Below are 24,157 nucleotides of genomic sequence, written 5' to 3'. Positions count from 1 at the left end.
GTGACTAAAGACTTCAGACTTTTAGCATATCTATCCATAAAGCTACATTTCATAAAGAACATTGTAACCAACAATATTCTCACCATATTTCCTTTAGGACATGGAGATCAATGCCGAGGAACTTAGGAATGTTCTCAATAATGTCGTAAAAAAACGTGAGTTTGAGCATGTTTTTACTAACCCTGGACAAAAAAATCTGTGACAGAGCATAACTCCCCACCCCGAGTTGCACTCTAAAAATTACTGATGTTTTCTAACTCAGAAATTTTCTAGTTACATTTCCATGGACATTGCATCTGAGACTTTAACAGGCTGAACTTTTCACAGAGATGATCTCACTTTGATTAGAGTTACACCTGAGAGGAAAGTCACTTGCTGATTTACATGATTTGTATTCACCTGGGATAATTTGTTTCAGATAAGGACCTAAGGTCAGAAGGGTTTGAATTGGAATCCTGCCGCAGCATGATTGCTTTAATGGATGTATCCTTTTCCGGTGAAAAGAGAGTGCTTGAAACCTCTCAAGTTCACTGTTTCTCACCACTACATACACACACAACTTAGTAACAAAACAGCAAATTGTACTCTCTAGTCAGATAAAAAAGCACCCCTTGTTTGGCACATCTTAATTTCAGTCATCTTAACATCAACATAATTGGCAGAGAAAAACATCTCCAAAAAGAAAGCTACAGAATAAATCAATCAGTATGGCACTCTTCTTTAGGTATCAGAGACTAGCCATATTATGTACTAAAGCATGGTTTTTTGATTATTATATTTAAAACAAATTCAACAGAACTATAGTTCTTGCCAATAAACTTAGTATATTTATCTCTTTAAGTTTATAATGTATCACATATTCTACTGTGTGCTCACCTTGCAATGCAGACAGAATTTGTCTGGAACAAGTGCAAGAAATCACACTCTAAGATGCTACATGGTTAGCTCTGCCACAACCACTCTCAGTTTTCCAGTTTGACATAACATGATTTTGAGAGAATGTAAATGCATTCAAAAATAACCAGAATAAAAGTGTAACTTCAACCCACAGCCATAATGGTTGCAGCCTAAACACAATTTTGAAAAGAGCTTTAGTCAACATTTTGCTTATTTCTCAATTCATTTTAAGCAAGGCATAAAGAGCTTCACTCCAGAATAAAGCTCAGTTTTCTTAAAAAGCACTGGGTGAGCTTCACATTTGGAGGTATTTCAGAAGATCCCACTGAAGCATCCTACTCATGCACTTTTAGAGTAGTTCCAGAGGCAAAGCCGTGTCCTGTACCAGAAGCTTGCTTCTACACAAAATACAGGTCACTTCACACTTCTGAGGCACTATCCTATCCACAATAACCAAAACATTTACAAGTATTTTGCTGCACAGCTCAGTCAATTCTTAGTGCTGAGGAGATCCCCAACCCAGTTTCACACTCATCTCTTCACCAGTAGTTGCAGACTCAATTAATTTTATCCTAAATATCCTATTTTATCCTAAAAATATTGTTTGGTTTTTTTACCTGAATGTTTGCATCACAGACAGATGGCTCAGGGAAGATAAACTTTGATGAATTTCGACATCTCTGGGACAAGATTAAAAGCTGGCAGGTATTGCTGATATCTTCACAGCTTCTACAGTGCAAGTGCTCTACAGGAAATCCAAAGCTCTCCATGTACACTCCATCAAACAGAAAGACTAAAAAATAATTACAAATTAGCTTCAAAAATGAAAACTAATCTCTCTCTTTATCCTACTTTGCCTAAGCAAATAGCTTGAATCTCTCATGTAGAGCCTTCCCCCTCATAAATAGCACAGGGCACACACATTGAAGGAGGAGAATGATGGGAACTAGAATCAGGCCTCAATAATAGCTTAATTAGGGCAATCAAGAGAGAAGATTACCAGCACAAACTCAAGTCAAACAAGGAGAGTCTCAAGGGGAGAGTTTTCGTGCTTCCCAGAGATTGGATCTAAATTATTTTACTTTGCAACTGAGAGGAACTCTGTGCTAACAACCCAGACTGCCCAGAAGTGGCAATATAAGGCATGTGGCAAATCCTCCAGGTGCCTGAGGCACACATCCCATATCCACTCAGTGGGTGCATTCAAGAGAAGCACAAGTTTTTATTACTGTTTTCTGTGGTTTTTTGGTTTTCCAGAAAATTTTCAAGCGTTATGACACGGATCATTCAGGAACCATTAACAGCTATGAGATGCGCAACGCGGTCAATGATGCAGGTACTTTCCCCAGTGCAGTGCCCAACAGCTGAAAACCTTATTTTGTTTTGGTGCATCACAGGGTGACATCACTGAAGACAGTGCTGCCTTTTAAGGACAGATCCTAGAGAAATTATAATTTTTTTTTCCCCAGACAGAGCTTCTCAAATATCCAAGTGGCAAGCCTTGTATGTCTTGCCAACTAACCAGATCTTTTCAGCTCCCCTTTAATGCTTTGCTGTCTTAAGGATGTCCTACTCAGGGTCCTGCTATTCAGGGAGACCAGGGAGTACTGAAGACATTTACTCTCATTTAAGCTGTGGATTCTATACATTTGTGTAAGTAACAAACAAAGAATGGTGGAAAATCTTCAACCTAAGTGTATAGGCACTGAAACCAAGATGGAGCAGGTCCATGTCCATTGTCCAAGTTTGCAATTGTGTGGACATTCCTTGAGTCACGTCAATGTTTCTTCAGTACAGAGCCACTGTGGGTTCAGTCCCTTCTACCTGCACAATGAGAGGAAAGTATTCTTGCAAAACTTGCAGTTAATGAAATTCATTCTGAAAAGAGAGACTTTGGACTTTTCTTGCTTATCTCAGACACACCAGGGTGCTTCTTCCCCTGGGGAGCATCCTCCCCTCAAAAATGTCTTTGCCAGGTCTCTAAGGGAGCGAGATGACCTCTTTGATCAGAAAATCTGTAATATCACTATAAACCTAGATGGGATGATTTCAGTGACACTTCATTTTCACTAGTGTTTAGGCACATCAAGGAACAGAAACAAATGGCTACATTGTATTTTACAAAACTTCAGTGATTCTGTAATCCTTTACTAAAAACAAAACTACACCTGAATTTGGACTCTTGCTGTGATAGAAATATGGGTAATTTTTATTTTCCGTGTTTCTGTTCTCACCACGGACGTTGTCACTGTAAAAACAGAAAATATTTAAATACCTCCTGCCCTGACTTTAGAACTAAGAACATTTCAGAGTCTTACAGCACATAAGCTGTGCATGACCTTGCATTTAGCCAACAAACAGCTGTACCCAAACTGTGACAGAACCTTTCAAGGCACAGGCTGCAGCATTCAGTGCCAAAGTTCATTCCCACCACAGCAAGGAGTGGCCTCCTTGTCTATTTTCTGACCACTGTTTAATGGTGCTTTTATAGCACCTTCCTCCTGCCCTTGTGTCCCCCAGTTTTGGCTGATTTTCTCTCAGCGGGCCTAGCTGAGGCCTCTCAAATCATAACTTCAAAACACTGCTCCTGGTTTCAGAAGGCAGCTGGACACAGTGAATCTCTTTATACCTTTACTTCATTTTGTTTAGCAGTTGCAGCAGGACCTCCCAGCCTGAGCCTCGGCGGGGCCAGGGGAGCGCCTGTGGCCAGACCCCTCCGGCAGCTGTGCATTCCCCGTCCGAGGCCCAGCTGTGCCCTGTTTCTGCTCCTCTGCAGGGTTTCGGCTGAACAACCAGCTCTACGACATCATCACCATGCGCTACGCCGACAAGAACATGAACATTGACTTTGACAGCTTCATCTGCTGCTTCGTGCGCCTGGACGCCATGTTCCGTGAGTGCTGCCCAGGACACTGCCTCCCCTCCGGCCCCCAACACAGCCAGGGACCCATGGAATGGTTTGGGTTGAAAAGGACTTTAAGGATGATCTGGTTCCAACCCCCTGCTGTGGGCAGGGACACCTTGTGCTGGACCAGATTGCTCAGAGTCCCATCATACTCACAGCCAAGTTTGTTCACAGCACTACTGCCTATGTAGGGTATTAACTAGGTACCTAGGTGTGAAGCTCTTTATATGTGCTTAGGGAATCTAAGATGACAAGTTGTCTTCTACAAACATAAAAGAAACCACTGTGTTTCTCCTTAAATGAACTAAAGAAAAATGCAGCAGAAACACTTGCTGACCCCACAAGTAAAGATCTGCACAAGTTGGCATTTCACAATGGGAGCACCATTTGGTTTCCTGTCTGGGAACGTCTTTACTCACATAGTAACCTAATCTACTCCCTGTATTTTTGTTTCCTTACTTCAGGGGCATTCCACGCCTTTGACAAAGATGGAGACGGCATCATTAAGCTCAATGTCCTAGAGGTAAACTGCTTTATGAGAGTATGTCTAACACACAACGTCACAATACTAAATTTTAATTGTATTAATCATTGTATATGTTTTCAAGGGAGAACTCTATTATGAATAGAGTTTGTCTGAAATTGCCACCCAATTGATAAGAAACCCCAAAACTTCCTAAATTTTTGCTACCAATTTTACACAGAAAACATCCATGATCTGCCAGTAACTGCTGCTCTGTAAGACTCCAGTTGGTGCTTAAGGGAATGGCTGCAGCCTCTGGATATCATCTTTAAAGTGCATCAAAAGACTTTTGAGATTTTTTTTTTATGAGGCAATTTAGATCAAACACAGTGATATGGTATTAAATGATGATGGGGCTTAGAATAGTTCTTTACCTTTTAATCTTATTAAGAATTAGAAAGTTTCAACTTCAAAGTATGTCCTCTGTTAGGGAGACTGTTAAAAAGATCCTTCACTTTTTGCAAGGGAAGGAGAAATAGGAGCAAGAGACTCAAGAAAATTCCCCACTGCCACTTTACTTCATGCTAAGTGACAGCAAGTAGCTGCTTTCCAGCAAGAGATGATGGTGTCTTCATACAATTTGTGGGAAGACACCAACAGCTCTTCCATCCTTTAACTCTTCTTTCAGTGGCTGCAACTCACGCTGTATGCATAACACCAGAGCCAGCGGCCACCTTCATCAAGAACACACTGAAGACTTCCAAGGAGCCAGCACCATTCATCCCCAGGGCAAACAGGAGCACTTCCTAATTATGTCATTCACTCTCCAAGATGAACAGCACATGGCAAGAAGCCCTGGGAAACAGAGACAATCATACTCTACTGGACAGGACAGTGCATATTTTGTAACTTTTATACATCCTGACATTTTTCCTTTCAACAACAAGGATTAATTTATTGATGACTGAATTAAGCTTTCTCTGCATGGTGAAGACAAGGAGAATATATAATTGTTCTGCTTCTGCCGACAACTGGAAAGGTCTTCCCTCAAGTCAGGTGAAACTGGGACTGTATCTAACTCTGAAAGTCAGAAGTGTTTACTGCCACCTTGGTCATTAACTCTTTGTCCTGTTCTTGGTACTATCCTTTCATCTCTTTGTGATGTTTACTGAATATTTCACATGAGGTTGTGCCTATTACACTAACAGTATGCAACCCAATGACTCAGTTACAGATGTGGCTGTGCAGGTTGGATCTCTGCTATGTAGAAATGGGAGAGTAGGGCACGAGAGACTGCAATACCAGAGTACAGCTTGATCTAATGCCTCAGCAGAAGTATCAGAACAGAGCAATTGGCTCTCACTTTTAGTACCCATCCTAATTACATATGTGGACATTATAAATGTTTTTCATCGTGACCGCCTCCCTCATAACATTGAGAAACTTAACTGCCATTCGAGGCAGAAAACCTCTTCTACATACAAATTTATATATCTACACACATGTATTTCCTCCACCCCAAGTCCTATTTCCCAACACTACCATGCATTTCTTTATTACAAGAGATGACTTGTAGCAGAATCAGATACTGTGTCAGCATGAATGCTTTGTGAATATTATTCCAATGGGCAAGTACAATTAGTTTAATGGAACCAAAAATAAAATCAACTGGATTTTGGCCTAGACTTTTTTGTTTTATTCTGAAAGAAGAGATGAAATATTGAGCACTCTTCCACCATACTCCTGAATATACAGCAGCTTTTGGAGTTTATGGCAAGTGTGAAATTATCTTTGCATCTCAAATATTTGCCAATTTACTCGTTGAATACATTAAAAAAAAAACCCAAAAAACACCACCCAAACAAAAACAACCACAAAACCCAACCAACCAAACAAAAAACCAAAATACAAAAAAACCAAAAACACCCCCCAAAAAACTACTTAAGAGGTTCCCTTGCTACCAGCTTAAAGGATGACAGGTTTTCACAAGTACAACATAAAAAAAAATGGAAGGAAAAACAAAACATGTAAGGAAGACCAAACTTTGTCAGGAGAACATTTTATTTAGTTCTCTAGTGGCAGAAAGTAGCAAAGCAATCCATTAATGTAAAGCAAAATTTTAAAAACAAATCGTAGCACCCACTCAAAGTTACTCCAGTGAGTAGTACATTTAACTGAAAGGTCACTATGAAGCAGAAAACCTTTTGACTATAAAGTTCTTAGTGTTGTCTTGCACTGTAACTTACTCTGAAAGAGGAATAAAATCCTACAATTTATCTAAAGAAAAGGTGTTCTCCTTCAAATTCAACTTTTTTTTAACCCAAATAATTTTTAAGATGACTGGACACTTGGAGCCCTGGCTTCCAGCCATACCTTACCTCCACTGAGGTATTAATTTTCCATACAAGTGTGGCAGAGATGCTCTTAATTAGGATGTTCATAGAAAAACCAAAACCTATCAGTCAAAAGATCCAAATTGAGATTTTTAATTGGCAACTCAAAACTGGTCCTTACAGTCCTGGTGAGTGAACTACCAACAAGCTATAGAGAACTTCCCTTGAAATGAGCCATGAAGCAAGACAGGCAGCACATCAACTTGGAGGCATCAGCTGGGTGGAGTTTCATTCCTCTGCCAAATAACTAGGTTTGAGATTCCTGCACACCTGTAACATTCCTGCCAGTGGCCTTTCTGATTTTATCCAGCATTCAGAGAACAGGAAAAAAATCCAGAATAAAGTCAAGTTGTACCAAATCCTGTGAAAGAATCATTCCATTTAAAACAAAGGAGAAACAGACAAACCATAACAATATAAAGAGTTTTATTTTTTTCATTTCTTCTTTTGCCATGTAAAGTTTCATTATTACACTCACAGCTTCGTACTGAAGTGAGAGAAAAAAACCATGATCCATCTGTGCACACGTTCTACACAGTTTAAATTATTAAATATTCAATCAAGTTGTTTTATTCCACTTCCATTCTTTAAAAAGACCATTTAACATTACAGCAAAATGAAATCTGAGAAGCTGGCAGGCGAATATAACAGAATATATACCTACACAGTTTGCTCTTTGAGGATTAATTATTTTACAAACAGTAGCTGAAACCATTTCCTTATCCTTCCTCACATATTCTGCAACTCTGGAAACCTTTGACTGCTTGATTTATAGTACCATACAAGCCTGAAAACCAGGATTCACCTGTACCTGTGTTTTAATTCAACTTACAGGAAAAGTATTTTCCCAACAATAACATATCCCCTGCCATTTATTGCAAGTTTGCAGTTATCATTTACCTTGATCCACCATGACTATACTGTCTGAAAGTGTGCATTAAGAACTGCACTACTTTAAACACACCACACAGCAAAGTTCCTGCTGTTTTGCAGAAGCTAATTTATGTGCTGATAATATGTTTAAAGTCTGTAATTAACATATAAGTGAAACAAGGTAAGCAGAAGCCTGGATATTGAATGCATCTTTGTACCAAGAGATGCAGAAGTTTTCCCTCCATCCCCTTCCATGTACAGAAGCAGCAGTTTTAGGCCAGAGTGTTTTGCACTGCCAGATAGCTGTTATTTTTCTCTGAAATTTGAAGGAGAAAGGAGAAACTAATATAGACCAATCCCAAAAGGCCCCTAAAGGGCTGCCACATGTAGTCAGCCATGTAGCAAGTCCAGAACTTGTTTTTTAACACTTGATTAATAAAAAATTCACAGTAACCACAAAATAAATCCTCACTCTACTCACTCTTCCACTCTCAACTTTTTACTTGCATAAAAAACAAACCAAAACTAAAAATAAATAGTCATGAAACTGGCTTCAGATGTGCAGTACTGCTCTTCATGCAAATATTACAGTGTTAAATGTCACACAGCTCACCTTTCCAAAGTTACTACATTCTTCAACTAGAGGTATGTCACGAGTCAAGACCCCAAGTTGCAAGACCAGAGAGGATCTCATTAATGAAAACCAACAAACAAACATTAGTTTGGTATCTCTCTTCTTCAATTGCCTCCAGAAGAAGTAAATGGTCAATTGTGAAATCTGCACCAAATTCCAGGTGAACAGACAAGAAACCTCTCCACAGAACTCCAGAGAAACCTGGGAATATCCTCAGCTGCACAACTTTATAACAAATCCTTTTAAGATAGCCTCATGACAAAATAGTATACCATTTTCCTCTGAACCCCTGAGGGTTTTAAAAAATTGTTTCTGATTCATGAAGCAATTTTTTTCACTCATGCAGCTCTGCTATTTTCCCTCACCCATTTTAGGATTCTTAAAACGTATCTGAAATGACCTACAAAGTAGCAAAAGACACCACTGCTAAAGCCAGACTTCAGTAGCCCAGACTAGTCAGGAGGATTGTTTTCAAGACAGCTAAGGAAATATCATGGACCACACAAAAAGAAAGACTGCTTCCACCAACCGGAAAAGATAAACCCAACAAGCAAACGGGAATGCAAATAAAGTGTAATAATTGTGTTTGTTGCAACATCTACTGAGAAAGATCTTTATATGTTCCTGAAAACAGCTGAAAGAATGTAAGGAATCACAAGGGAGAAGTCACAAAATCTACTCTCACACAGGTTTTTCAGAATGCCACTATTGCTCCACAGGCTTGTCCTCAGGACACACTTCCACACCTTCACTTACAGCACAGTCCATGAAGGACAGCTTGGGCTGCCCACCGTGTTTATGCTACACTTACATGCTCCCTCATAGTGGTTCAAAAAATTCCCAGAAGAACTCCTGAATATCAACACCTTTGGAAATGGTTTAAGTATTATGCAGTCTTCTGCTTTTAGGTCATGAAAAAGCCAAACAAATGCTCTCAGACTTGAGAGCATTACACCCTCCACCATAAAACATCTACACTGCTTAAAGACTTACCCAAACTTTACGCTTTTTTTTGAATTGCTTCATCTACATCCCACAGAAAGAAAGATTAAAAAAGCCCAACACCAAAACCACACACACATATCTCCCAAAAACCAAAACAAGAAAACCCTCAGAACAGCCTGAGGTCTGAGCCACATATTGGGTTTTTTTGCTATCCACAGCTTAATATAAAGTAAACAAATAAAATCAATCACCACAAAAGCACTGGAACCTCAGAGATTCCCATGTCTTTAAAGTAGGATGCTACTGCATCTCATTTGTATTTTACTCCTGTCTCACAAAAAGTATTCATTAGTGTCAGAGCAATTCTGCTTGTCTGCTGAGATAATACAAAACCAGTGTGCTCCAGAGAAGGCCCTGAAAGTTCCTTGATTTGATGGCAGTGGAACATCCATAGGCTGTCCTGAATCATCCACTTTCTTGGCCTAAAAAGGCTTCTTTACAGTCAGAGAATGAGGCTATAAAACTTACTTGGTCTATGGTTGACAAGTCTGAAAATGGTTGTGAAAAAGATACCCAGTAAAAACAGTCTACTCAGGTTTTTTTGAAAAGCACTGAATTTGTGTATAAACAGCTCAGTTCACTGTCTTCACCTTCTCTTACAGCTTAGAAAAACCTCTGCTTATTTTATCCTGAACAGAAAGATTGGCAAAAGTGAACACAAAGCTCCCTGCTAGATTAGTCTCAGTGCTAAGAGGGTTCTTTGGTAAGTTAGTGTCATTAGGGGAGAGGGGATGGCAAGTGCCAGAAGGGCATTTCAACTGAACTTCACCAGATGAAGTGATCCCGCTCAAGGGGACACCTGCAAAGGAACCCAGGCAAGTTCAAACAGTCTTCCCTTCTGCACTGGCCTCTCTGTGGTACTTTCTGTGCATTAGGAGAATATGCATTTCATATCCTCAGCTTCTGCTTGAGAAATTTAGACTTTTAAATCCTGCTCCATTCTTTCCAGTTGAGTTTTCATGAACTTCATATAGCCCAAGCCAATTAAGCCATTTCACAACAGAAACAAAACACTACCAAAGTGGATGCACTCAGACACACAGTGCCTTTGCACTTTTCTTGGTTTGCTATGCCATGAGGATATGGGACTGCAAAGCTCAGTCACTAAGATTCCATAAAATCAGCAATCCAACTATGGTGTTTTCTCAATACAGCAGTGGTGGTTACACTGCTCTTTAACTAAAAGAAAATCGAACACCCCTTACTTCTTCCCCATACACTAGGACCTATACAGAAAAAGACTAAGATTGCAAAGCACATCAGTAGAGACACTATTCTGGCTGTTTTGCTGCTACTGGCATCTCTCTCAAGAAATAATCACTTTCCTCAAAATAAACAAAATACCTCAAAAGGTATGGTATCTATCACTGTATATATATTGTGCCAGTTATAGCAATTTTTACATAAGGAATAAAAAATAAGTTACAATTAACATTAAAAAATTAATTTATCCCAGTCTTCATAAAATAACTTTTATTTTTATGAAGGAAGTAAAAATGTACACTGGAAATTCAGGTTACATTGTCAGAATTTGTGATATTCTGGTTTGCAGAATTTTATTAAAATCGGCTAAAAAATTGGATACAACAAAACCTGACATTTCTTAGACCCATAATAGGCTTCAAGCTGAGTTTGCAAACAGCAGCACCTATTGTAATCTAAGTTTTCAACACCCCTTTGGACTTCACAAGGACTACGCTTCTTAAAAAAACAAATAAAACCACTTGAAAAAAGACAACAAAAAAAACAAGGCAGACAAGAGGAAGGAATATTCTTGTCCACCAATGAATTAAAAACTTGCAAGAACTTGGGCTAAGTCTTAGTTACCAGCCTTATTTCTACAGAGTGCAACACAACCTGCAGTCTCCGTAGCAATGCACTTCAGCCCCACTCGGTTTTTGGATTCCAAGTGGGAAAAGAAAGAGAAAGACTGGAGTAAGAAACTGATGTTATTTGGAATAATTCTGACGTACAAAATTACTTCCCAATGTGGGAGGTGAAAAGCTTCATGAGTCAATCCTGCTGTCATCCTCAGCATGTCTTTCAATGTGTCCTACAGCATCCTAGGAAAGAACCAGAGAAGTCAATTAAAAAAAAATCATTATGATCATCACAAAAACACTCAAAACAAACTTTGCAAAAGATTCTAGAAGCCTCAGTGAAAGTGACATTCTAGATAATATACATTTGTTTGTCTTAAAGCTTCTAAAAAAAGATAAATACTATCATTTTCAAGCTATTAAATCACATCTATAAAGTGTTTCACATACCACATCATTAAAGGCAAATAAAAACCAGTTTCCTTTTTGTTTAGAAGAGCAAATTAAATGAACACATCGTATCCAAAGCCAGCACTTAAAGAGAAATCAAGGATTCTACTGTTCGTTAATTCTTGAAGAAACCTCCATCCGTCCCATATTTTGGAAAGTATTCAAAGGAAGGCAGTTTATATTGCCAAGGACTAAAATGTAGATTTTACCAGTCTATAGGTAACAACCCTCCTTACACCCATCCCCCAGTCCTTTCCACATCACTTAAGCCAACTCTTATGCCTTCTTCATTTTTTTTCCCCTTTTGTGCTAACTTTCATCCAGAAGTTTATGCACTACTTATTTAAAGATTGGTTTTGCTAACAACCTCACGTGAAAAATAAACAACAATGAAAGCGTTAGCAGTGGATAAAAAGTAAAAGGATAAAAACCTGTTTTCAAGGCAGATGTTTGTGCATCTTATAAAGACATTTTTCCTTCAAAAACTTCTTAATATGTTGAGCAGATTTTCTTTAATATTTTAAGAATTCTACCATTTCCATGTAATATTTTAGGATCAAACTGTTTTAAATTGACCATATGTTAAATTATCATAGCTGCACTGTTCATCTGCCACAGGCTGAACTGAGGCCTGTTAGCCTTGGATGACTGTAACTACACGTGGTTAAGCCTGCTAAGGCTAGAAAAATTTAACACTTTTTAAGAGAAATAGGATCAAGTCTCACAATGGTGGTGATATAAAGTACTTTATATTACCAAGTACAACCACATTATTTCAACCACATACCTGCTTGGAACCTTTCCTGGAAGTAAAGAATGCATCACAGTTCTTCCAACGACATTTCAGGGTCTGAAAATTTGGATTGGTGTGGTCAGTTAGCAGGTGTTGTTTCAGATGGTCCACAACTCCAAAGATCAGTGAACATCCATGCCACTGGGAGAAAAAACAACACACCAGAATAAGCCAGTGAAATAAAAGTTTTGCTAATGCTTTTCTTCCTGCAATTTCACAATATTCTTCCAAGACTGTAAGCACACCTGCCAACTCCTGTAAGTTTTTTATTGTAGTCAATTTCCATTTTCCATGATCTCTTTTCCTTTAATTACAGCTTTACAGAAATTTTTTCTGCCTTTAGCCAAGCTTAGACCATCAGCAGGAATGGCAGGAGGAAGAGAGGAATTAAGCCTTTACAAGATTTAAGCTTACCTGTGACAAAGTCATTTGGAATTCAATTAAACTTATGTAGCACAGTAAATCAGCTTGGCTATGTCACTCAGCCAAAGTTTTTGGTAGACAACAAAAAATGAAACTAGTGAAATATACCTAAGTGATTTATACTTTAAAAGTACATACACATTTTTTAAAAAATAATGAATTATGAAAAATCTAAGGTCAAGCTACCCAAGACTAAGTGACTAGAGACCACCCTCAGAAAATTCAGTAACAAAAGCTAAAACCAATTTGCTACTTACCCAGCATCGATAATTCTGCATCAGATTAAGCCTCACAGCTCTGACACTGCCATCATAGCACCCAGTGTAGATCTGTAAAAGAAACATTTATGGATAAACAAGCTGGGAATAAAAGAAAAAAAAAAACCGAAGTAAATTTTGAAGGAAGCTTCAGTGTAGGTAAAAGCAATGAAATATCAACATGCAAGGCTTCTACATTTAAAAAATAGGTATAACCAAATTATTTTAGTATTTGCATTCATAATTCACAAAAACCTACAAATGAATAAGAAATGTGTCCATAACCTTTATTGTTGCTAGTGTTGTGTGTGTAACAGTTCAGAAAAGTTTAACTTATGGCACTAGCCACTAAAGTTAAAAAATATGTAGGTGTAAATGTCAAGTTGAATGTATTTCCAGGACTTAATCAGTTATATGTATATCAAAATTGGATGGAGAGGAAGGGTGTGGAAGAACATCAGAATTTCAGAAAGACTTATTCAGGTCTTGCACTCATCACTAAACTTCTCATCTGAACCCTTCTTCAATTTGAGAATGCCCACAACCACTGCTGGCACAGTTCAAGCCTCAGCTTGGACTCACATGAAATGTGATGCTTGGGCAGAATGTATTCCAATTAGTAGGTGATCTGTTCCTTTGGACTTAACTTTTCTATATTATTACAGATCACTACTATACCTTTCATTTTACAGTCTCAAAGGAATTTTGCAAACAAATTCCTAGACATGCAGACAAATAAATGTTTTTAAAGACTATTTTAGGAAATATTTATCCAGAAGTGCTTCTGAAATTTATCTTGCAGGGCAGATGCATTAAGAAACCTGTACACATGAATCAACTGCACACCTTTGCTTATGTTCTGTCAAAGGTTGCTAGAGGTTCGGCTGTGGGTGAAGTTTTTCTCCAGCATCTGAGTGACTCCCTTGAGTAAAAGTCAAACAGGATTGACACTTGAAAAAGCAGAAGTATTTTACTATTTCTAGTGTATTCACTGTAATCGTAACTGCAAAAAGAACTATTGTTTTAAGACTACAGTAAGTGATTTTTTTTTCTCCAGACAATAACATCACATAAATATAAAGCTGTTATAGCCACTTGATTTTCTGACTGCAAACAACTTGGAAATGGAGCCAAACAGCAGGCTGAGTTGTTTATCTGAAGAAATTAAACTGTCTTGTATGTACCTGTGGCAATTACAACCTTCTCTTAAAGAACAGTGAAAAGAAGGGAGTTACCATGCTCTTATGGATGGTCATACACATGATCATATCTGTGTGGCCTCCATAGACTTGCAAGCGGTCATGTGACTGGAAAGAAACAGAAACAGACATTTAATATCATGACATTTTTTAAGAGCCATCTCTCACAGATTTGTAAAGGATAATACTTCTAAGAGCAGTTTCCTTGCTAGCAAGTATACTGCTATGGTAGATCCCAAACTTTATAGCCACCTTGAAAGCTTGCTTTTGCTTCTGGGAGTCTTTTCCTCCAGCTAAGCACTTGCTCTCTCAGCAGACAAAGCTAACATTTTCCCACTTTTCTGAGCTGCCATTGTCTTGGAATAACCCAGGTTCTAAAAAAATGGTTTAGGTTGTATTCTTTAAAACTCATGTATTTTGAATGGTGAGACAACTATATATACTGAGTGACAGGAAAAAGAGAGATGGCCTAGAGACCAGAAAAGTACAAAGATAACTTCTATTTGACTTCAAAATCCCTAATTAACACATGGTAAATGTCATTAGTAACCACCTATTTTCTTACCTGTAGTTCATAAACACGAACAAATTTATCCAGACATGCTGTCACCATGACTTTCCCAAGAATGTTCACAACTGTTACTGCATGGTTATGGCCCTTATAGATCCGTACCAGCTCTCCAGTCTGCATCAAGAAAAAGCAAAGGTAAACAGATGTTGGGTTTGGTTTTTCTTAAACAAAAGAACAAAATTGTTTTACCTAACCCATATAGGGTAGCTAGCTTCAATGCTCCTTACTCAAAAACGGAAACATCCTTTATTAGACTCCCCTGTGAAGGCTTTTATAGATTATGATCAAATACTTTTGTTTGCCCATCCTAACACAGAGCCATTCCAGTACAATAGAAATGCATGGGTGTGTAAAGTTCTTTTTCTTTTTCTCTTTTCTTTTCTTTTCTTTTCTTTTCTTTTGCTTCTGAACATGAGCTACCAGTGTACCCGGGTGGCCAAAAAGCCAATGGTATCCTGGCCTGTGCAAGGAACAGCATGGCCAGCAGGACCAGGGAAGTGATTTTTCCCCTGTACTTGGCACTGTTGAGGCCACATCTCGAGTGCTGTGTCCAGTTTTCGGCCCCTCAGATCATGAAGGACATTGAAGTGCTGGAGTGAGTCCAAAGAAGGGAAAGAAGCTGTTGAAGGGTCTGGAGCACAAGTGTAATGAGAAGCAGCTGAAGGAGCTGGGGTTGTTTAACTTGGTGAGGAGGAAGCTCAGGGAGACCCAATCACTCTCTACAACTCCCTGAAAGGAGCATGTAGCCAGAGAGGGGTTGGCCCCTTCTCCCATGCAACCAGCAACAGGAAAAGAGGAAACGGCCTTAAGCTGCACCAGGGGAGGTTGGACACTGGGAAGAAATTCTTCAGAGTGATTAGATTTTGGAATGGGCCCCGGCAGGTGTTAGAGTCACTGTTTCTGGAAGTGTTTAGGGAAAGACTGGATGCTGACAATACCATGGTCTAGCTGATACAGTGGTGTTCGGCCACAGGTTGGACTGTATGATCTCAGGTCTCTTCCACCCTAATTGATTCTGTTTCCGTCATTGGTTACATATTCCCACCCATCCTGAAACTAGTACCATGTGTGGTGATTTCATGTTCACCGAATTTTATTTACCAACTGGGAATTAGAATTTGGGAGAAAAAGGTAAAACAGGCTTAACTTAAAAGTAAACAGATAGTTTATTAACACACAGTAAGGAAAAGAAAGAGAAAAAAAAGAAGAAACTTTAAAAATCCTTCTCCTCCCCTCACAAGTGTTTACTTTTTTACAAACAACTTAAAGACAAAACTTGTGACAGTCAGTTTGACTATTTAAATATAGTGTTTTATTAATTTTTTAGGAGGGGAGTTTATTGTTTACTATGGAATTCTCCCACTGACCACCTAGAAAAGTTTTCTGTGGGTTGGAACTCTTACAGAAACAGCCCAGGGAAAACTTGCTTTTATGTGGTCTCCTCCTATTAGGAGTTGCTTAAGCTGCCTATGGGTTGTGGAACTCAGGCATTTGGGGTGTCACTTTTTAAAGATAAGCAATTTCAAAGCTAAGGATTTCTTATTTTAAGGAACAGAGATGTCTTTTCACTTTTTTTTGGTGGGGGAGTTTCTTATGCTCAAAAATTTACAAATTATTTCTTCAAATGTATATTTTTCTATGATTTAAAGGATAATTTACTAATAGAGTTTATTTTCATAGCTCAAACAAGAAAGTCTAACTAGCAGGTAACTTCTTTATTTTTTTTTAATTAATCTTTTTTTTTAATTAATCTTTTCTTCACTTTCTCTATCTGACTATTATGCTGTCTTTTCTATGCTGAATTACTTGTCTGTTCTTACTCTGGGAAGAGCTAGTGCTTTTGGAAGTTTTATCTGCTGGCAGGAAAGAATTAAAACTCACCCAGGCCTGTGGTGGTTATGTGATCTCTGCCATGCTATTAGTATTAGCAGCATTTACATAACCACATGGATCAGTTAGCAAATTCAGCTAAATACAGAGAAATATACTCTTTTAATGTCAACTAAAATTTCCCTCTGATAAGTTTCTTAATCTAACTCACTGCATAGCTACATGAATGCTTCTGCTAGGACTAAGGGAAGATGGTGTAAAAGAGGGAGAGAATGGTAAGCTAGAGTCAAAGCATTCATGATGCTTTTGAACCATCTAGCTTTGGTTTTTCTTGGTGTTTAAGTTCTTCCAGTAATAAATTAAATTTTTCCCCACCAGAATATCACACAAGGCTTTTCTCTGAACCTTTTCCATATTATCAACATTTTTGTAGTTATATTTGCGAAAACAAGATGCACAGATAAAAAGGCATTGCCTACCATGTGACAAGAGTCAGCAGGTTTATGTAGCCTCTTCATGCCTCCAGAGTTACCTATAGTGCACAGTCACATTCACAAAAACATGACACTTCCTTTTCTGGAAGCAATCTACTCCACCAGTCAGTCAAATATTCTGGAAATACTGACTTTATAGCATAGGAATTCAGTGCCTTGGTAGCAAAAGTCATTCTATCTTCCTTATGAGACTTACATGAATATTGTGGGCATGGACAGACTGATCACTGGAGCCACTGAATACCAGATCATTCACAACCTTACAAAAAAAAAAAAAAAAAACAACCAAAAAAACAGTTTTATATTTTGTAACAGATATGGAAATGGGCAAGCAAAATATTAAGACACTAGACACTGCTCAGTTTAAAGTTGTACTGTAATATTTCCTAAATTTGAGAGCCTTAAAATCAACCAAGAGTATGAAGGAAAAAGCATGCACTGAATTCTTCACATAAGAGTTAGAAGAAGTATTACAATGATCTTTGACATTTCACAACTGATATAAGAAGCTGTTAACTTGCAGCCCAACAGGCTAACTCATCCTACCTATGGATTATTCTCACTGGCAGCTCAGCAGCAAGTCAGGGACCAAGCAAAATGAATGCAGAATGCTGCTCTCCACATGCACAGTAAAGTCCAATGTTTCCTGGAAATTTTGGACATGCTGCATACTTATATGCTGTTCATGTAAGAAAAATGATGCTTCTAACCCCTAACAAGTAACAAGACAAGATGAAACAGCCTCAAGCTGCACCAGAGAAAGTTCAGGATGGGTATTAGGAAAAGTTCCTTCACTGAAAGCATGATCAGGCATTGGAACAGGCTACCCAAGGAAGTGATGGAATCACTACTCCTGAAGAGTTCAAAACACAGATACAGATGTGGCAGCTGGGGATATGAGATATGGCAGGCAAACAGAGACAATTTCCCTACCAAACTGCTCAGTTTTGATAATTTAAAATAGAGAAATCCTCTTATTTCCTATCACAATCTGCTCATCATTTTAAGCATTCTTTGTCCAAAATGTACTTTCAGAGACACTTGCCTTCATGCAGAGAATAGTCTTGCTGTGACCTTCCAGGGTTCTGAGAAGCAGCCCATTCCGCGCGTCTCGCACGCTGATGGTGCAGTCATAGGAGCCCACTACCAACAACTTGCGCGCTCCTTCCTGGGCGGTGGCCAAACAGCTCACTGCTCGAGGGCCATGGCATTCAAAGGTATCAACCTGTTTATTGTTCTGGTGGGGGAAGAAAGAAATGGTATTTAAGAATTAAAATTTTGCTATGACACTGACTAGACCATTGAGTCCTTTTTGTGTTGTGCTTGTGCATCTGATTCAGTTTAGTAACACTAGTGGTAAGAATTGCATCTTAACAATTAAGTTTCCAAATCAAAAAAATAACTCCTTATGTTATGTAGACCAGAAGGAGCCTTAAGGAAAAATGTAACAATACAGTACCTAAAAGAAAGGTAAACAAAGAGACAGGTAGATAGTACAGCTTCATGCAGGGAGAAAATAAACAACCAAAAGGGGCCAACAGTGACCATTTATACCAAAAGGGATGCATTACAAATACATTTACTACTGTAGATGAAGAATGGAAAGAAACAGAGGAAAGAAACAGCATCACAATAGGGTTTCAGGTGCCAATATTGAAATAAACTAACCTTTATGCTGAAAGTAACCACAGTGCCATTTGCAAGACCTGCATAAAGGATCCGCCATCTACTGTGTAAACAGAGCACTCGATCTTTCAGTGTAAATTGTTCCATGCGCTTTTTGGTCTAGCAATAGAAAGAAGTACTTAGAGATTTTTGGTAATTGAAAACAATTCAAGGAAAAAAGCGTGAAATGAATGATGTTTTTCACTTTTTAAACCAGCAGAACTGGAGAAAAACATCTGAGAGTCTGGTGTCACATGGTAATTTGATACTCATTTTAATCAGAACCATCTCTAAGGCTTGACTGTAGTTCAGCAACCAGTAATAACCCTAAACACTTTGTTCTAGTCACAACCCTTAATGTGTATAGAAATTTAGACTACTGGCTGTACATGTATACATATATACATACATATATATATGTATGAAAATTATCCGTTACATGGTTGAGGATTTCCCATTAAGTTCCCCACAGTGAACTTTAGGGTTTAAAACCTCTGGCAGTTTGATCCCTGAAGCAGATACTTGTTTTCTAGTCCTTCAAGTCAGAAGTTGGGCAAGTCATTTTATCATTTAGCCTCAAATATCCAGCTTCAGGAAGCCTCAGTTTGCTCTTTCATATGCCCTCAGCATAACAGATACCTATTCTCTCTATGGCTGCTCTAAAGATAGAGCATAGAGCAGTGCCTTCCATAAGCAATGAAAGACAAGTAAGATTCATGGCCAAACAGCTATCCTGCACTTTGGTGTCCCCAACATTTAGGATTATGCCACGCTGTACTGGCAAAAACTCTACTGAGAAGCTAGTCAAAAGATTAGGGCAATAAATCAGTTAATGGTCTACTGCTTTGTTTGTGAGGTTGTTCTTTTACCTGCTCTGCTCTAAAGAAGTATTAAATGGTGTTCATGTCCAGATCATATGGGTTTAAAAGGCTTTTACACCTATATTTGTAAAGAAACACCTGCATAAAATGCAGCATATGTAAATCAACACAGATTTGAGTACCTTGATATTGTAACAGTTGACAGTGTGGTCACTTGAGCCAGTGTAGAGTGCAGCATTCTTCCCATTTGTCTGAGTGACCAGAAGGCAGTTCACTTTTGAAGTATGTCCTTCAAAGATGGCCACACACTTCCTGCTCTAAAAAGGAAAGCATAGTCTGTCAGCATAAAGGCCTTTTGGGATATGCACCTAACAGAACAGGGTAGGACAGTTAAAAAAACCCCCAGGATACATGGGGCAATCTATCTCCCCTTGTCCCTATCATAGGGAGAAGGGGCTGGGGAGGTGAGAAGAGAGATTTGAAGAAAAAAAATAGTAAAATAAATTAGGGGCTTGAAAGAGCATCTGCCTTCTTTACTACATAGTAAGGCATTACAAAAAACAACCTTGTGATTGCAATTATTGTAACACCACTCCCACAACCTTACTTACAACGAGATTGTAGGCACAAACTGTTTTGTCTGCTGAGCAGGTATACAACAAATTCCCAAAAATCTGAATAGCATTCACTGCAGCCACGTGTCCCTCAAAGGTTCCCTCAGTAGGTTCTTCATCCTCACCTGGCTCCGAAGACACTTCTGTAGGACAGAGATGTGTATTTTTGACTATGGGAACACAGTCAAGAAAACACTGCTGTGGTTCATACTGCCAACCAGCAAAACTATTTCATGGGCTCAGCACCTTTAAGTCAAATTTCATTGTGGATTCCAGCAGGACTGTGAATGTGACAGAGGGCAATATAAAGTGCTAAAAAGACCTTCATATGATTAAGTCCAGAACTATTCTTAAAATTAAAAAGAGATTGTATTATTGTTTGTCCTAGAGCTCTACAGAGATTGTGGAGCAATAGTGTTCATGTGGGAGGGATAGAGGGATGTGGAAGAGTCAAGACACAAAGCATTCAATGTAAGATGATGTGAGTATGTGTCATTTTCCACTTCAATTTTGAGTGCAAGCTTTTATCTTCAGGGCAAAATTCTCCTATGGAAGCAGGTTGATCAAGACTAAACTCAAAGTTCTGCAAGACACTACACACAAAACACACAAAACATCGGAGGGAAAGCTTAAAAGATATACCTGAAGAGTTCTTTGATCCTCTTAGGGATGATATGGAAGTCTGTGTCTCAGCCACACTGTTAAGACAAAAAGAAACAGTAGTAAGATGGACTTTGCATGTTCACCTTCGGATAAAATACTGTGGTGATACTCCAAAACACAAGACTCTGCACTTAGTAGAAAATATGCTATGACAGGTAAGCTCTAAAGCTCTAAGCCCTGTCCTTGTATTAAGAAAAATTAGTAGTTTACAAGACACATTCACTTGTTGACCAAAAAAGTGAAATCAGTTTTTGTTTTCCCTTTTATTTCACTCCTGAAATCACTGATGTAACACTTGCTGAATTAAAAAAAAAAATAAAAAGGCCTCTTATGAATACTATATAATATTAATAATTTTACTTTTCAGGTCTACAATAATCTCACCTTCTTTTCCCATCATTCCTACAATTTGTGCCAATCTCACTGGTGGAGCTCACTTCATCATAACCAGAGCAAGATGCCTCTAGGACTGCCTGATCCACAGAGTTGCATGAATCCCTCTTTGATGGACTGTCTGGCTTCTCATCTCCTGACTCCGATGAACCAACATCAACCACTTCACACTGAGGTGCTGAAACTTCCACCAGTTCCAGAGAAGCATCACTGTCATCCTCATCTTTGTTTCTTGCTGCTTCAGCAGTAACTCCACCCTCCTCTCTTGGGGGAGTAGATGTAGTAACTTTTTCTCCTTTAGGAACCTTTCCACCCTTGACTTTCCGGACAGGCTTGAAGTCCATCGTATCCTGCTCTGTATCGCTGTTCTCAGGCACATGGGCTGCCCTCAGAGTTTTCTTCTTCCTTAACTTTCTCCTCCTTCTATTCCCTTTCTCTGCTGGGACTGCGGCCATTGTCAAGTGTTGCTCAGATGGTTCAGCTGACAATTTGGGGGTTTTATCCATTGGCATTTCTAGAAGGACTGAATGCTTTGAAAGAGAAGTGCTACACTGATCTAGTAAAAATCTTTCAGCAACTGTATCATTTGCTTCTCTCTTGCTGGAAACAGACACTGAATGAGGAGAAGAGTTCTCAGGAAGTCCAGACTGTCCCTTGCCTGTAGAAGACTTGTGGACATCTTGATTAGTGTGTTGGAAACAAGCTACCAGCTCTGCTAGGGACATGGTTGCAGTGATAACTGGATACACTGAAGTTTTCTGGTTGGTCTCTTCTAAAGAAAACAGCCTAGTGTTACATTCAATCAGTATTATTATATTAAAAAAAATACAGATATATATATAAAATAGTATATTATAATATTATTCAATACAGCAGTAAATATTTATACGAAGTGTCCCTCCCTGTATTTTCTGTCTACACTTAATCGTGTATGTAAAGTACATATTCCTACACATTGAAAACTATGTGCACATGCAGGTCTTCTATTTCAGTCAGCTATCCAGCTTTTAAAAAACCTAACGGGGGAATAAAATGTTTATCCATGTACATAGAAATAAAGGAATGGGGAACATCATTCAAGCTGCTGGCTGGCTATATGCATTTAAAGTATTGACAGTCATTGGTGAATCCTACATTGTTGACTTAAGATGCTACCACCTCTCTGCGTGCCCCCTCACCAGCTGTCATGACTGCTGTAGAAATTATATTAATCAATGCATTCTAAGTACGACTCAGCTGTTCAGTGACAGTTTAAAAATCTTGTGCTTAACCCATACGAATTATAACAGCTATTATATACGGTTATTTCTACCAAGTTATTTGGACTTAATTCAAAGTAGATAGTTATGTACAACCCACTCTGCAGTACTGTACATTTATCCTGGGAATAGCAGCACTGTAAGCCATGAGGGTAGGCTTTAGTTAGTTTAGTTTAGTTAGCTCATCTATAGTGGACTATGCAATGGGGACTACGCACTCTCCCCTGTGATTTAATTGTGATTGAATTAATATGAACAAAATGATCCAACCTCTCAGCTGAGACAGACTACAGGCAGCATCTCACAGCTGTTTCCCACACCCTAAAATTCCCCAGTTATACTTGCAATAACTACAATCCAGAACAGGATGTCTCAAGTTCACTGCATTTCTGGGGTGGGATCATGCAATGCAAATGGGAAGTTGGCAGTATTTGAAACACTTCCCTCTTCCAGCCTCTCAGAAGCCAGCAAATTAAACCTACACTAATGCTTGGCCAAAAGCACATTACACAGCACAGGACAATTTTCATGCTTTGGAATTACGCATCCAATTAGAAACAGCCAAAATGAGAACATCTCTCACCCACATCTTCATCAGATGGGGAATTCCAAGATAAAACTAGAACTTCCTGACAGCATAGGATATGTTGCATTTAAAGTAAATCAATGGAAAGAAGGTTTTCCCTGGACATGTAACTGTCATGCACAACTGCAAAACCTGATAGAAAAACCTCTGTATGGAAGAAATTAATAATTAGATGAAGTTTGAACGAGTTATTGTGTTGAATTATACTGGGAAGAAGGCACACAAACTCTTAACTTCTGAATACACCTCTAATATCATGTGCCCCTCATTTCCCACTGGAAAGGGTAAGGAAGTAACTTGGTCACTTTATACAGGAAAACAATAGCAACTAGCCAATTTAACTGAAATTTCTAAACACAAAGTTATTAATTCTCAGCACTTGAAGTGCTGCAGGTATTAGAAAAAGAAGCAGGAAATCAGTATGGCAATGTAAGAGAACAGAATCACTCAGTTCCACAGGTGGGACACACTGCTGGCATTTAGGGGAAATCAAATGCAATCAGCTCCCTCAAAGCAAGGCTGAGCTAACCTCAATGGGAAGCTGACAAGCTAAACATTCAACCCCAAAAAGTAAATAGCCTGCCCCAGAACAAATTCCTCCTCCTCAAATTACAGAATGTACCTGAAGGAAAATGCTTATTTCCCCCAAAATTACTAAATTTATCTGAAGGCAAACTCATTTTAAACGTAGCACATGCAGAAGTTCATCAATACCAAAACTATGGTAATTTGACAAGGGAACATAAAAAGAATATTCTTGATTTTAATACATCAAAATTAAGTTTGTAGAAAATGGAAAAATAATGTGATTAAGAGCTTTCCAAAGTAATTATTTAAGTAACAAATGTTACTACACTAAAGGTTCACTAATGTTAATACACTAAAGGTTCATCTTCATAAGAAAAAAATAAAAAAACCTCTTCGATTTCTCTGTTGTGAAGACCTAAGATTCTGCAAGCAAGACACTACTACAGCTAGTGATCACTAATCTTTCCTTAGAGCTGGAAAACTCAGAATAAAAAGGACTCCAATACAAATAAAAAATTAACTGATGTTTAAGCATAAGAGTACGGCTATGCCAATAAAAACAGGAAAGCAAAGGAAAGGTAGTGGCTTCCTAAAAATTGAGTGTTAACAATGCAAACAAAA

General features: G+C 38.5%; 2 protein-coding genes across 7 annotated transcripts in view; one reads left to right on the top strand and one right to left on the bottom strand.

Moving 5' to 3' along the window:
* The window catches only part of CAPN3 (calpain 3), a 30,416-nt gene extending 20,675 nt beyond the window's left edge, over positions 1-9,741 (top strand). For all 4 annotated transcript variants that reach the window (XM_083863884.1, XM_083863883.1, XM_083863882.1 and 1 more), the window contains 7 exons: positions 98-155; positions 419-483; positions 1,534-1,602; positions 2,155-2,233; positions 3,674-3,790; positions 4,267-4,325; positions 4,954-9,741. In XM_083863884.1, coding sequence (XP_083720010.1) covers positions 98-155; positions 419-483; positions 1,534-1,602; positions 2,155-2,233; positions 3,674-3,790; positions 4,267-4,325; positions 4,954-4,980 — 474 coding nt within the window. In that variant the 3' untranslated portion in view covers positions 4,981-9,741. The remainder of the gene's footprint in view (positions 1-97; positions 156-418; positions 484-1,533; positions 1,603-2,154; positions 2,234-3,673; positions 3,791-4,266; positions 4,326-4,953) is intronic.
* Positions 9,742-9,866: 125 nt separating this feature from the next.
* Positions 9,867-24,157, bottom strand: part of ZNF106 (zinc finger protein 106) — a 48,860-nt gene continuing 34,569 nt past the window's right edge. For 2 of the 3 annotated variants that reach the window (XM_083863878.1, XM_083863880.1), the window contains exons 11-22: positions 21,155-21,935; positions 20,750-20,805; positions 20,105-20,250; positions 19,676-19,810; positions 18,676-18,792; positions 18,053-18,244; positions 17,204-17,266; positions 14,678-14,797; positions 14,149-14,220; positions 12,914-12,985; positions 12,228-12,374; positions 9,867-11,233 (exon numbers count right to left, since the gene is read on the bottom strand). In XM_083863878.1, the coding sequence (XP_083720004.1) occupies positions 11,177-11,233; positions 12,228-12,374; positions 12,914-12,985; positions 14,149-14,220; positions 14,678-14,797; positions 17,204-17,266; positions 18,053-18,244; positions 18,676-18,792; positions 19,676-19,810; positions 20,105-20,250; positions 20,750-20,805; positions 21,155-21,935 (1,958 nt within the window). In that variant the 3' untranslated portion in view covers positions 9,867-11,176. The remainder of the gene's footprint in view (positions 11,234-12,227; positions 12,375-12,913; positions 12,986-14,148; positions 14,221-14,677; positions 14,798-17,203; positions 17,267-18,052; positions 18,245-18,675; positions 18,793-19,675; positions 19,811-20,104; positions 20,251-20,749; positions 20,806-21,154; positions 21,936-24,157) is intronic. The other variant, XM_083863879.1, reaches the window with a different exon arrangement.

This window comes from Zosterops lateralis, assembly GCF_965231275.1.
Source record: "Zosterops lateralis genome assembly, chromosome: 6".
Classification (NCBI taxonomy): Eukaryota; Metazoa; Chordata; class Aves; order Passeriformes; family Zosteropidae; genus Zosterops; species Zosterops lateralis.
The sequence above is the reverse complement of the archived record's forward strand: the minus strand, read 5'-3'. Positions and strand labels throughout refer to the sequence as shown.